We start from the raw sequence: 14697 nt of genomic DNA, 5'->3' as shown, positions 1-14697 counted from the left end.
ACCCATGCATATAAAGTCCAGAGCCCATAGTTCTAACACTGAACTCTTCAAATAAGGTTAAGGTGTTCTTGAAAAAGTTGAGGTATCAGCTAAAGAATGTTGCATAACTGAAGTTTTTAAAAATATTGTTGTCTCTAAAGTCTGAGACACCAGACTCTTGGATTGAACTGTAAAGACAGTATTGCACAATCCAGGGATTTGTCTCCTTGAAGAGAAAGAGAGAATACTTTTGAGAGCAAAAATATTATTTTTCCTGAGCCAAGTAAGACTCTAATAAGACTCTGATTGGAAACTAACAAGACTTACTTTAGCTAAAGATAAAACTTGCTTTTTGAATAGCATTTAAGACTCACAAGTCTTCCTTGACTTTTAAAAGTACTCTTTCTTCAGGTATTTCTCTTACACACCCTTAAAAGAAAATACCTGGTCTACACATCCTTTACCTCTCCTGAAATTGTATTGCTCCTCTCAAATCAGCACCTCAATACATGACACCACCCTCTCAATCATTACGGTCCCATATATCTTACAAGGTGTACTTTACAGACTTATACCTCTGTAGCTAGAACATTCATATTCTTGTCTATCCCTATGACATGCAAATGTTATCAAATCAAAATATTCTCGGAAATTCTTCTCCTTTCACATCAAAATTGGAGTTTTCAAGATATATCCCTTGGTAATATTATGGTGAAAACACTGTACCTCCCCATATCTATTCTTTCAATCAAAATATTTTCTTGTGCACTTGGAAACTGGCACAGCACCAGGACTGATTAAAGAGAAACTGACCATCTCAAGTCAGTAATGCAAATACATACAAATGAAAGGTGTCCCTGATGTGACTGTCATTCATGCAATAACAAAAACATTAGTAAATGAAGGTTACTGAATACCGTATTTGGTAAGAATACTTAAAATGATTTAGATAAACTAGTCTACTAGGATATTGTACTGTTTTGTGTACAGGTGGGTCCTGTATAATGTTGCTGTGGTTAAAATATTTCACTGCAATGCCCTCTATGAGTTAGGTAATAGACTTATTCTAAATCATGAAGTTCTGCTTTAAAATTATGGAAGTTGGAAGCTGTCATCTGAAGTGAGATTAAATATCCTGAGCCATGTACATGCTGGTGAACAGCAGTGGGTGTTGGGATTGTGCTTGACTAACCTCCTACAACCATAAGTTTAATATATGGTTATGTCAAAACATAAGTCACAAACTTTCTATCTAATAAAAAAAACATAAGCTACTTTCATTTAAGAGGATCACAGCAGAGACTGCAGTTCCCAGAATGCTATGCTGATGGCTGATATGCAAATGCCCTTCCACCTAGACCCCCTTGAAGGAGTAAGATTTATGACTATATTAGGTCAGTGTTCATTTCATTCATCCTTTACTTTTTATATCAGAACAACTTTTATGCTTGGCATGTACATGTACTAGACTGTAAAGCATGACAAAATATGTCTTATTAAAGAAACCTGCCAGAGGAAATAGTCCTGAGATATGTACCAAGGAATGCAAATGGCCTTCATACATGGGTTTCCATTAGAAAATGAATGCACTTAAGTCATTTCACTGAGAGTCACACTTTTCAAGAATGCAACTCCAACATTAACAAAGGCCCTCATAGGGTGTGAGTGTTTAAATATTCAAATGATATTCAGCACAATTCAAAATACAGTGTTCCAAGAACTGGCTTTGGTCCTGTTCCTTTACCTTGGTTGACATCCTCTTTCTCTAGGAGCTTCTTGATCCGTGCAAAGAAACCCGGGGTGTGGGTTGCACATGGTACTAAGGCAAGATAGGCTGCCACCCGGACCTCAACCTCCTCCTCAACATCTTCTAGAATCTGCAGGACACATTTTATAATGAAAGAAAAATGACAGGAAACAAATCAAGGGTGGATATCTACATGCTTATGTGTTCATGTGTACAGTGTAGGAAGACAGTCTTAGACTCATAGGGATCCACTTCTGAAACTCTCTTCACAATTATACATGTTTTTGAGTTTCTTTATCTCTACATTCATAATATCATCACCTAGCTTAAGCTATTCATCCATCACTTTGTTACTATGGAAGTATCACTTCACATCTTTTCAAACTTGCTTCTTGCTACAGAATTTCATTCATCTACCTTTACTAGTTTCAAAGAATAATAATTCTCCACCCCATCATTTTCAGTGCAAAATTTTAAAGTTATGACCATGTCTCCCCCTTTATTCTCTCTTTCAGGGCAAACAAATTCATGGCCACTAAGCTCTCCCTGTATTTCATGACATTTACCCCAGGTGCCACTTTTGTTGCCTCTTGGTGTAGGTGTAAGTACATATTTGCATATTATGGTGAAGAATTTCTGTTTTAGTCGGGACCCCACCCCATCTCCCAAACTTTCTTTAGTGTTTGCTGTTAATCTCTATCCTCAGTTTATTTCATTTATCCATAAACCTATTTGAAAAGCTCAGTTTATTTCATTTATCCATAAGCCTATTTGAAAAGTACTACTTTACAGCTATCTGAATTTGTTTCTTGGTTAACTTCTTGAAATGGTCTCTTATCACTCTTCCTTTGCTTATTCTGATGAACTGATATTTTCAGATTCTTTCAGAAACTTGAAAGTTGTTATTGCATCTCCCTATTCCTTTTCTCTTCCAATGTGGGTAAAGTCACAAACAGTAGCCTGTTTCTGTAATTCAGCTCCCATATGTCATGTATGAACTTCATTACACTCCACTGAACCTTCTCAAATCAAAACTATTTGCTTTTTTGTAGCAGAATGTTAAACTTGAGATGCCTTCTCTAATCTGGTTCTATTTAACAGATCACTTTCCAGAGGTGTCTTATTACCATAAATATAGTGGTTTATAAGCAAAAAATATTGCCAAAAGTGTCCTGAATCAGATGGCATACTGCATAAAACCATTAAGAAGCTGGAGAGCCTTTATTATTTTTTCATAAATGTTCACAATTTCCTGCATTAGCAAGGGAGCACTAAGAGGAGATGAAGAAAGATTGCATTTGCTCACATTTATTCTTTAACTGTCATGTGTAATGCATTGAAACCAAAGTCTCCTATCCACAACCAGGCCCCACAGACCTTTCTGTGGTTTCCCCTGGCAGCTTCATATGGCCTGGATCAATCCACTTATTGCCCATCATCCCATTTATATAACATCATTCTAATTCACTCTATCCCGTGGATGCCTTTAATCTGCCTGCAAGTTCAGACCCCAAGAATCATATAATACCTATATTTCAGATGCCTGATCCCTCCATGAACTCCCATCAATTGGGTGGCCATGGAAAAAGATTCTCCACTTGTCCCTGTCCTTACATGCCTCCCTCACTTACACTATTCCATGCATTCTTCCACCATTTCTCTCCCTCCAGTATTCTTCTACTGTATTCCCACATTTCACAGGTGGTCTCCCTCTCACACCAACCCCTTTAATTGTACTATCATGCACTCTCCTTGTAAACTCTCCTTCTTGCAATCTCTCCACATGCCCATACCACATCAAAGTCTAATATTCTAACCACTCTACTACTCACCAGTTCATTCCCTTTGCATTCCCTGCCATTCCATATCTCTCATACACTCCCTCATTTCTTCCTTCATTCTAACTAATAACAACACATGCTCCTCTCAAACAGCTCATTGTCACAGCCTGGATTCTTGACCTGTGATTCATTCTATGTTCATGTTTCAGCTGCATAGGTCAGTGCTGGGAGGACCTTGCTGTCCCTTAATCCTCTCTTCACTTCCATACTTATGCCTTACCCTTCATCATATATAAAAACAGCTGTTAGTGCTATGTGTGAGGAAAGATCATAGAAGTTTCAGTCAACAGAGTTTTATGTGAGTTTGTTAAATTTTACACATACAACTGGAAGCCAATTACAAAGCTAAACCAGGTAAGGTTATTAGGATTTTTTTTTCTCATGTTGAAATGACAAGATATGTTACATGGAGATGATGCATGAAGTTAACTCATGGAAGGCATGAATCACCAAGGTCTTGTGTAGCTTTTGCATAGATGTATGCTCTTGGATCTTATTAAGACAACACTTGTTACATACATATGAGATTTTGAAGAACAGTTTAAGGAAAGGAACTTACTGGTCCTAAGAGCTAAAGTGGCATATCCTACCTTCCAAGGAGCATCAGAGTGAGAGCAGCCAATGCGACGGTAGGCCTGTAGGGCAGCCACACGCAACTCAGGAATCAAAATTTTGTTCTGCAGTGAAAGGAATTTACATTAGTAGGAAAAAGCAACTGAAACATCATTATCACTAAACCAACATATGTGTAATACTTCAGTCATGCTGAAATGCCTTCAGTTACTCTTTACAGGATAAACGAATACCTCAGGAAAATTTGCCTCACTCCTAAAATTAAATGTTGAGCACACATTTCAACTGAATTTAAACCTATGATTTGCGATAAAATTTTCAGATTTTTATCTAGGGTTACAGGCCCAACAAGGACTGCAAAATAATCTTACAGATCCCACTGAAAGATCTGTGTGTAATGTAATATGGAAAAATACATTACAGTGAACTGTAGCTTATTTTCATTTCCTAGAATGTGACAGATGTGCAACTGTAGCAGAGACTGATCACCTGTTGTACTTGTTAACCTGGAGGTGATAACAATGCCAACTTTATTCCTGTCACTGTTGGGAGGACAACTGCAATTAGGTCTTTTGTAAATACAGAGATCTTCCCTATAATTAAGGTGTAAGCAACCAAAATTTCGTATCTTGCAGAAAGAGCTATAATGCCTCTTACACTACTCACCGTGTAGCACTTTTCAGAGAAGTGGGGTTCAGGGAGAACTCCAGCATTACCCAGGGCTCTCAGCACCAGCTTGATGTAATGCTGTCTTTCTCTTGTCTCCCCATACCCACATGAGCTACCCATTTCCCTCTTCACATACTCTAGGAAAGGCCTGTTGAATAAACAATCACACCTTATGGATTAAAAGCTAATGTTTATACCTCTCAGCTGCTTTCAGTCCATTAAATTTCAGAAAAAGATTTTTTTAAGAAATTCATCTGAAGCATATACAATGCGTGCATAGTGCCATTGTACAAAGGCAAAGGGGATAAGAGTGAGTGCTCAAATTACAGAGGTATAAGTTTGTTGAGTATTCCTGGTAAATTATATGGGAGGGTATTGATTGAGAGGGTGAAGGCATGTACAGAGCATCAGATTGGGGAAGAGCAGTGTGGTTTCAGAAGTGGTAGAGGATGTGTGGATCAGGTGTTTGCTTTGAAGAATGTATGTGAGAAATACTTAGAAAAGCAAATGGATTTGTATGTAGCATTTATGGATCTGGAGAAGGCATATGATAGAGTTGATAGAGATGCTCTGTGGAAGGTATTAAGAATATATGGTGTGGGAGGAAAGTTGTTAGAAGCAGTGAAAAGTTTTTATCGAGGATGTAAGGCATGTGTACGTGTAGGAAGAGAGGAAAGTGATTGGTTCTCAGTGAATGTAGGTTTGCGGCAGGGGTGTGTGATGTCTCCATGGTTGTTTAATTTGTTTATGGATGGGGTTGTTAGGGAGGTAAATGCAAGAGTTTTGGAAAGAGGGGCAAGTATGAAGTCTGTTGGGGATGAGAGAGCTTGGGAAGTGAGTCAGTTGTTGTTCGCTGATGATACAGCGCTGGTGGCTGATTCATGTGAGAAACTGCAGAAGCTGGTGACTGAGTTTGGTAAAGTGTGTGGAAGAAGAAAGTTAAGAGTAAATGTGAATAAGAGCAAGGTTATTAGGTACAGTAGGGTTGAGGGTCAAGTCAATTGGGAGGTGAGTTTGAATGGAGAAAAACTGGAGGAAGTGAAGTGTTTTAGATATCTGGGAGTGGATCTGGCAGCGGATGGAACCATGGAAGCGGAAGTGGATCATAGGGTGGGGGAGGGGGCAAAAATTCTGGGGGCCTTGAAGAATGTGTGGAAGTCGAGAACATTATCTCGGAAATCAAAAATGGGTATGTTTGAAGGAATAGTGGTTCCAACAATGTTGTATGGTTGCGAGGCGTGGGCTATGGATAGAGTTGTGCGCAGGAGGATGGATGTGCTGGAAATGAGATGTTTGAGGACAATGTGTGGTGTGAGGTGGTTTGATCGAGTGAGTAACGTAAGGGTAAGAGAGATGTGTGGAAATAAAAAGAGCATGGTTGAGAGAGCAGAAGAGGGTGTTTTGAAGTGGTTTGGGCACATGGAGAGGATGAGTGAGGAAAGATTGACCAAGAGGATATATGTGTCGGAGATGGAGGGAGCAAGGAGAAGAGGGAGACCAAATTGGAGGTGGAAAGATGGAGTGAAAAAGATTTTGTGTGATCGGGGCCTGAACATGCAGGAGGGTGAAAGGAGGGCAAGGAATAGAGTGAATTGGAGCGATGTGGTATACCGGGGTTGACGTGCTGTCAGTGGATTGAATCAAGGCATGTGAAGCGTCTGGGGTAAACCATGGAAAGCTGTGTAGGTATGTGTATTTGCGTGTGTGGACGTGTGTATATGCATGTGTATGGGGGGGGGGTTGGGCCATTTCTTTCGTCTGTTTCCTTGCGCTACCTCGCAAACGCGGGAGACAGCGACAAAGTATAAAAAAAAAAAAAAAAAAAAAAAAAAAGGATTGTTGATTTTTTAATGTAGCATAGATAACCCCTCTGGATGTACTATAGCATGATAACATCATGTTTTATCTCTTCAAAGTAATCCAGTCTGAGTGGTAGCAGGTGAACACTAATGTAAGTAATATTTCATGACTCAAAACCTATAATATGACCAAAAACAAGAACTTTTCTACCTAACTGCAAGGTAAAAGAGATACTATTATATTCCTGTTGTTGTTGTGATGGCCTGTCATGAACAATGCATTAAAAGTTTTAATTAATTAGGATATATTTTTTAGTAGGATAATAGGCAAGGATGAAGCTTATAAAAGTATGAGGCAAGAATGAAGATACATAAAAGTTTGCAAAAATATGATCTTTACTAAGAGAGATGTCAGAGGATCAAGTGGATTTTGTGAACTGAGTTATGGGCATCTTTATAAAAAGAATAAGATGAATGATCAATCAACCTAATCTTATATATTTTGACCTGTGAACAGATGATCCTTTCACAATGATTATAATCTAAAGGAGAAAAGTTGTGACCTGGAGGCCAATCACTACCAAATCATAACCATAAGAATCAGTGATTATTGGGTATGCATCAACTGATGTATGAACTCATCCTCTGCTTCCATGACCCAATGATCAGTGCCATTATCAGATATGTACCAGATGGTGTTATGACCTTACCCACAGCTTCTGTTACCCCATCATCAGTTACATAATCAATTACCAGTTGGTATCATGACTTTATCCATAGCCTCCATGACCCCATAATAAATCACACCATCAAGTAAGTATCAGCTGGTGTAATGACCTTACCTTTAGTTTTAATAACCCCGATAATCAACAACATTATCAGGTATATACCAGCTGGTGTCTTGACTTAGCCCTTAGCTTCCATGACCCCATAATCAGTCACATTATTTGGTATGTACCCACCAGTAGAGCACCATGTCTTTATCTTTAGCTTTCATGACTAGTAATAATATCTTGTCAGGGTATAGAACTGTCAATAAAACAAATGCATCTCTAATGACAACTATGTGTGAAATACCTTTCAACCTCCTAATCTTGCTGTTATCTTAGGTATGCTCAAAAGCAAATAAATTGGCTTTTATTCCAGACACACTCAACTCTTAGCCTAATATCATAAGGATTTATATCCTACATATGGGAGACATGTATAATGGTTCACAGTACTTAGGCTTTAAGTATTTGTCATCTGCTTTTCTTATTAATATCTTAATCACAAAATTATTTTATAAGAAAGTTCTCATGTCAGAATCTGGTATTTGTATAATATTGTACTGAAGTTCTCTTAGGTAGTTTTTTGTATTGTACTGGCTGTGTCCTTAAACTTTTTGCCTAAGAGCTTTAATATGGATAGAACTATTTCTTGAACAGCAAAAGACTTCCATAGAATTGCAACACAGAAAACACTGAAACCTAGATTCTTGCATTATGAATAGTAGATACAGAAATAGGGATTTATATCAGGGGTATACCATCTGAATATTCACTGAGTAGAGGATAAAAGGAGGTGTAGGAAACCATCAGACTTACTGTGCATTTGTGAAGCAATTGTGAGGTTCTTGCTGGCACACTGTATGCACCAGACTGGAGGCAGCCATCACAGCCTGGTCAGAAACATCCAACTTGTTCTGGGACAATTCCTGTACACAAAAGTTATGTTTAAACACTGCCCTTGAAGTATATATGCCAACTAAACTGTCATGGTTACCTAAAAAGTCTCTGCTGTAGTAAAATACAAACAGAACACACTATAAAAAGTTAAAATTGAAAGAATGGTACTTGATTTCAAATCATACAGGACACAAACTATGGAAAGAGTGATCATCCATGATGGAAAATGTAAACTAAGAAGAGGGTACACAAGCTACTGGTTACTTACCATGATATGAGCGATGGTCAGCCGGTCAGCATGTGTACGGAAGTGAAGCCCAGCCAACCAGGTAGTTAACATGGTGGGTGGGAGAGAGGGATGATTGTCCATGGCCAACCGTGTAACTAAATGGACACAAGCCTCACTCTCGCATACCAACAGGGCATCTCGCACTAATTCTCTGCCAGTTTATGTGACAGTTACATGTCATGTCCATGCTAAAGTAATCCCAAGTTAAAATTTCTTTGTAAAAGAAGATAAATAGAGAAACAGGATGAGACAAATAGCAAACAAATATGTAGAATGAAATAATGAGAAGAAAGAGAGAATAGTGAACAGAATGAAGGAAAGATGAAGTGCAAAAAGCTAGCATGGAGAAGAATAAAAATGATAAAGCTGCATGGCAAGTTAATGAGTTGATGGGAGAACATATCATAATGGAACTACACAGACAGAGAATAGTACCCTAAAAAAAGATGAAAAAGAAAAATTTGATGAAAGAGATACAAATGAGTTCACATTCCTGTGGAAAAAAGTGGTGTATTCTTGTGACTAATAAAAACCTAACACCTCAACAAAACAGTCTTTTAAAATAAAAAACAATCACAACAGTCAAGTGAAATAAGTACAATATGGAAAATCATTTTGGTAATTTAAGTCAAGGAAGAAATATCAGCAGTGGGTTTGGATCAAGCTGAGATGAGTCATGGGAGAAGAAATGAATCACAGGAAAGAGTATTGCAGATACATTAACTTACAGAATATGAAATACAATAAAATTCCTCATGTGGATCCAGTTACAAACAATGCTGAATGAAGGTGTGAGGGACTGTGGAACCTATCCTACTATGTATAGGGAAAGGATAAGTAGGATATAGAAACACAAATGTTTTCAAAAGAAACACTAAAAAAAAATCTAGCTCCACACAACTAAAATACAAAACAATCCATTTGTAAGGATTAGCAGAAACGATGAAGTACTTTTAATGTTATGGATGCATCAGATGTACTCTGATAGCAAAGGTTTGTGAATGTTTTGAGACATTTTCTTTTTACTTCTTTGCTTTGTTCTTTGATTTGTCCATACATGTGAAAGGCTGACAACTAACTGGAATAAAATCCAAAGATACAACACTCTGAACATTGTGTGATTACACATCTCTAATCATCTACCTATATAACACAGGGAGAAAGTTCTACACTCAAGGGGTCCATCATTTTAAATTTATTTACCATCAATTAGCTTCTCCAAATATCTTACAATGCCACCATTATATTTCATCACTCAAATTATTCCAACTTATCTATCTATCTATATCTCTGATGCCTGTTCCCTCCTGGAACTACTTCAAAGAAGCGGCCACAGTAATTGAGTCTACAGAACTAGTGAACTCCAGTGCCACTTCTTAGCCTTTCATGTCTCACCATTTACAGGCCACTGGCAAAGGGCAACTCTAGTGCAGTGTTTGCAGAGGTTCCTACCTAATGTTCCAACAGACTACTTCTAACTAATATCCTGCCTAATGTTCCTCCCTACTACTTCTACCTAATGCTTCTGCCTATATGTTCCTTCCTAGTACTTCTATCTATTACTCCATCATTTTTCCAAAAGGCAGGGCTAGCGCATAGTCTTCACTGCAGGATAATCTAGAGTTAAGTGTTGTCAAGTGTCATGTATGATGATGAGAGATTATATATTTGTTTGACAGAATGCTAATAGTCCAAGAGTGGGTGAGACAGGAAGAAAAGATAGCTACCTGGGTCAGAGGAGTACAACTTGACAACCACTAAAGTGCTGGCTCACACCATAGTTGTCACTAACCTTCCCAGAATCCAGGCAGGTAGTTATGGTATTAAATCTCCCTGGTTGTTAGCTACCTACCAAATACTACCAACCATCCATCATTTATACTATACATTAAAACAGTACTCTGCATATCCTTTTAATCAAGCTTACAACTTCTGGTTACTCTGACACTGCATCTCATGAAGGAAGATTCACTGATGATGCTGTCCAAGTGATTCATAAACTTTATGGTTATAATCAAGTTCCCCCCAAACTAATATCCACCATAGTGGGTAAGTTTGTAACTTTCAGCCTGTCATTGTAGCTTAGTTTTCTTCATTCAGGTCCCATCTTGGTTACCTTCCCTGGACTTTCTCAATCAATCCTTATGAACACTCCAAATATAAGTATATGATGCCTGGGTAACCCCTCCACCTGCATATTTTCAAACTGGGACTTCCTGCCACAATCCCAAGGCTAAAATCTGGGCAGGGGTATGGGATATGGTAATAATGATACTAGGCACTTGAAATAGTGATAAACTCTGAACATGACACAGCTGCCATCAACACGACTGACCTGTACCCCTCCTCAATGCCATATGTGTCCCACACATCATCCATATCCACCTCTTGCTTCAGACTGCCTAAAAGGTTCACTAGATGGGCAAAGATGTGAGGCCGTTGATCTTCTAGTCCAGAGTTCTGCTTCATCGAAATCTGGAGGTCTTCCAAAGTGTCTGCAATCTGAGGGTACAATTAGAGAGGAACTAATTATGTCTTTACAATGGCTCTATACGGGGTGCTTATTTCTTTATTGCTTATGTCTTTATTGTTAAATCTACAAATGCTCCAAGACAGCATGGGTCTGGATCATGATGTAGGATTACTTATGATTAGTTCTGCAGTAAGTGTACAGTGCTTGTATTGTGTTGTATAAAGATATCCAAACACCATAAAGGTTTAGCTTGTGTTATTTTCATGTATGTAAAATATTTTCCAAAGAATCCATGTGGTGATAAAAAGATAAATATGATTATTTCTGCATACATCAATCTAGTGTGGTGTTACAGTGTTCTCCACAGTATTCCAAAAAGATGTGGTGAGATGTTACAAAGTTACAGGCACTCCATTTGCAAAGTCCTTGGAGTATTAATAGTGTTAAATTTGGATCCCTCAACATCAATCAGGCCTTACCTTGTTTGGTCTTTAATGGTACATATCGTTCAAGAGTACAAGGATCTGATGATGAATTAAAATCTAAGCACTCCATGAATATCATGGGTGATGCAACCACACAAGTGCCTAAGGCAGTGTTATGTCGTTAGATGTAAGCACTTTTGCACTTCAAGTGCTACCACATATTTTTGAGACTGTCATATCAGGTACTGTATCATCACAAGGGCTATGGGTATTCTGATAATGTTACATACAAGTACTATAGCACCAAAACGATCTGGGTTGGTCTTATTGTGTAACACAGAGGAACTGCAGAATCACAAGGAAGTAGGATGGTTTAATTCTGTTGCATACAGGTACTGTACCACCCCTACAAGAGTCTGGGGTGGTTTTACAATGTTACAGACAAGTATGGTAGCATGAGAATTTTCTGGGGCAGTTTGATACTGTTACATACAAGTGCTATAACAACATGAGGTCTGGGGTGTTATTAAAGTGTTACATATTTGTTATTAGCAAGTAACATGTGGAAAAACACATTCCCCAATCATGGCCATCTTAGATAAAAGAAAAAATAAAATGCATAAGAAAAAGAATACAAATGAGATAAGTTTAAGCATCTCAGTGTTTGTAAACCTGTCTCCTAAATCCTCAAAAGTAATAGAAAGAAGAAAAGGCAAGAGACGAAAGAGAATTCAACAGCATATATGCCCAAGGAAGAAAGAATGTATCATAATGGTCAATCCCCATAAATGGTCTCCAGACAGACCTTATGGGAAGCAGCAGCCAGAAGCATGCCATGGGTCTGAACTTTAGTGGCAGGGAAATATGAAGACAATTAATCAAAGTAATAGCCAAAATAATACCTGTATAATGGAGAGAAGGCATCAACAACATGGTGATAGAAATGGATAGCTTATAACAGAGAGCAAGAACCTTAAGATCTAATATGGCAGAAGGCTTTTTGATTCCGCTCTGGCTAAGAAGGAAATGGAGGAACAGCCACCCCATGTGTGTGAGTAGTACTCCATACTGGAATGAACAAAACCTCTGTAGACATGGAATATCTGCTCACCATAAAATAATTCTGGCACCTACACATCACCTCCATCTTTAGTTATGCAGATTTCTTTTATAGTGAGCAACATGGCTCAGGCAAAACAATGTCCTAACCAAAGTCCACCGCAGGAAAAAAATAAAGTGAGAGATAAAGAAGGCAGAAATTGATCAGGGCTCTGCAGGTTTTTAGTGACCTTACTCTTAAAGACAGAAAGGTTATAAGAAGAGGGAAAGATCAAAGTAAGAGGGGAATTCCACAGCTAACCTGTTCAAGGGAAGAAGGAGGTATCAGTCCCTGAGTGCCCACTCTCAACATAAAAACTATGGAAAGCAGCAGCCACATAACTGCCATAGGTCTAAACTTTGGGGGCAGGGAAAAATGCAGACAGCTCATGAGAATTGTGGCCAAAATAATACCTGAATAACAGAGAGAGAGCAGCAACATCACAGCATGCAGAAAGAGATGGTGGAAGAGGCATGATGCCATGAAAATTCATGATATGGGAAGCCTTTGATTCCACTCTGGTTTACAGAGAGATAGAGGAAAAGCCACCCTAGATATGTGAGAAGCACTCCTTACTAAGGTGAATAACACCACAGTAGATATGAAATAGTTACTAACAAGAGAAATAACTAGACACATACACAAACCCCCATCTTTTGGGAACCAAACTATGCAATGTTGATTAAGTAGGGTTTCCAAGATAGAGTGGAGGATATTGTCAGGCCCAACCGAAAACTGAATTGTTGTGTTTTGATACCGAACAGAGGGAAACATTATTCTTGAATACAGATATTGGAAGAAATGCATTTTATCACCATTAGACTCCACAAGGATACTGTTTTCCCATTCTGAGATGCTGCACATGCTCAAACTGGGAAAAGAAATATGTTCATTTAGAGAAAAGGAATAAGCATTAGAAGGAGGAAGAGAGGGAGAGTAAGTTCAAATGTGCAAAAAGAAATTATCAACATAAGAGTGAATAGGGCTTGAAGTTGAAGAGACACCATACAACAAAAACCTGAGGAACACCACTGTTGGTAGGACAGGAGGGGGAAGTTACTCCAACAACAATGGAATGACTATGGATAGAGGAAACTATTCATAAGGTAACAGAGAGAAGCAGAATAATCAAAGGTAGGGAGATTAGCAAGCAAAGACTTATGCCAATCCCTTTCAAACACTTTGATGTTCAAGGCCATGAAAAATGTTTCATCAAAACCATGAAGAAGGAAGACCAGAGTTCAGTCACATTGGAGAGATCATCCTATTGCGAGGAGTCACTGAAAGTGATTTTACTGTGTGAAGGATAAATGTAAATATAATATCAGCCAGCAGCCAGCTTTGTAAGAAGAAAGACCTAGCATTACTATTTCTAAACTGGCAATCAAAAAGAAGGGAATGGCATTTCAATTAACTGAGAAAGTCGGAGATAATGGAGTGAAAGCTGGAGGGGTTGAGTAGTCTCCTTTCTTTGGGATGGGCTGCTACAGGCATGCTTCCAAGAACAATAAATTTGGGTTCTTAGACAGAGGCAAAATAGACAAGCAATGATTTCAGCTAGCTTAGAGGTACACTTCTTTAGGACCCAAGGATGTATACCATCAGGGTCATATGCCTTGTCCACCTAAAGCTGGAAGAGTACTTGGAAGACCATTTGCAGAGAATATAAGAGATGGCATAGGTTCAGTAGGAGATAGGGGTGTGGATTAGGAGCTAAATAATCCAAAGATAAGGAAGAAAAAATAAGGTAAAAAAGAGTGGCTTTATCAACTGCATGGCTTTATCAGCTGGAGAATTAGCTATAGACTGATCATGTTGGAAGAGAGGATGAAAGACTGAATTATGCACGTTATTGGAGATATGTTTTTCATTTGGGGCTAAACCGATCTGTCAGTTGAAACAGTAAAGTCAGCATACTTTCTCTTTATAAAGATGTGCTTGACTTTAGGAGGAAAAGCTCTGCAATGATTCCAAGCAAAAATGAAAGTGCAGTAGGTTTCTGGGGAAGGGAAGAGTTTCAAGACCTAATATGCTCTGTCCATGATGCAACATCTAGCAAGTAGGAGCAGTCAAACCATGAGTTGGAGGAAAGAGATTTAGTAGTTGATGGAATGTAGGACTATAACTGTGCCAAAG

At 38.5% G+C, this 14697-nt stretch overlaps 1 protein-coding gene across 1 annotated transcript in view; it reads right to left on the bottom strand.

The window, feature by feature from the left end:
• LOC139761481 (uncharacterized) overlaps positions 1–14697 on the bottom strand; it is a 248581-nt gene that overhangs the window by 208905 nt on the left and 24979 nt on the right. Inside the window, exons 8-13 of the mRNA XM_071685735.1 lie at positions 10900–11066; positions 8544–8715; positions 8195–8304; positions 4807–4957; positions 4158–4244; positions 1724–1856 (exon numbers count right to left, since the gene is read on the bottom strand). Of these exons, the coding sequence (XP_071541836.1) occupies positions 1724–1856; positions 4158–4244; positions 4807–4957; positions 8195–8304; positions 8544–8715; positions 10900–11066 (820 nt within the window). The remainder of the gene's footprint in view (positions 1–1723; positions 1857–4157; positions 4245–4806; positions 4958–8194; positions 8305–8543; positions 8716–10899; positions 11067–14697) is intronic.

This window comes from Panulirus ornatus, chromosome 40 (assembly GCF_036320965.1).
Source record: "Panulirus ornatus isolate Po-2019 chromosome 40, ASM3632096v1, whole genome shotgun sequence".
In the NCBI taxonomy this organism is placed as follows: domain Eukaryota; kingdom Metazoa; phylum Arthropoda; class Malacostraca; order Decapoda; family Palinuridae; genus Panulirus; species Panulirus ornatus.
Note: the sequence above shows the minus strand (reverse complement) of the source record. Positions and strands in the feature narration are given on the sequence as shown.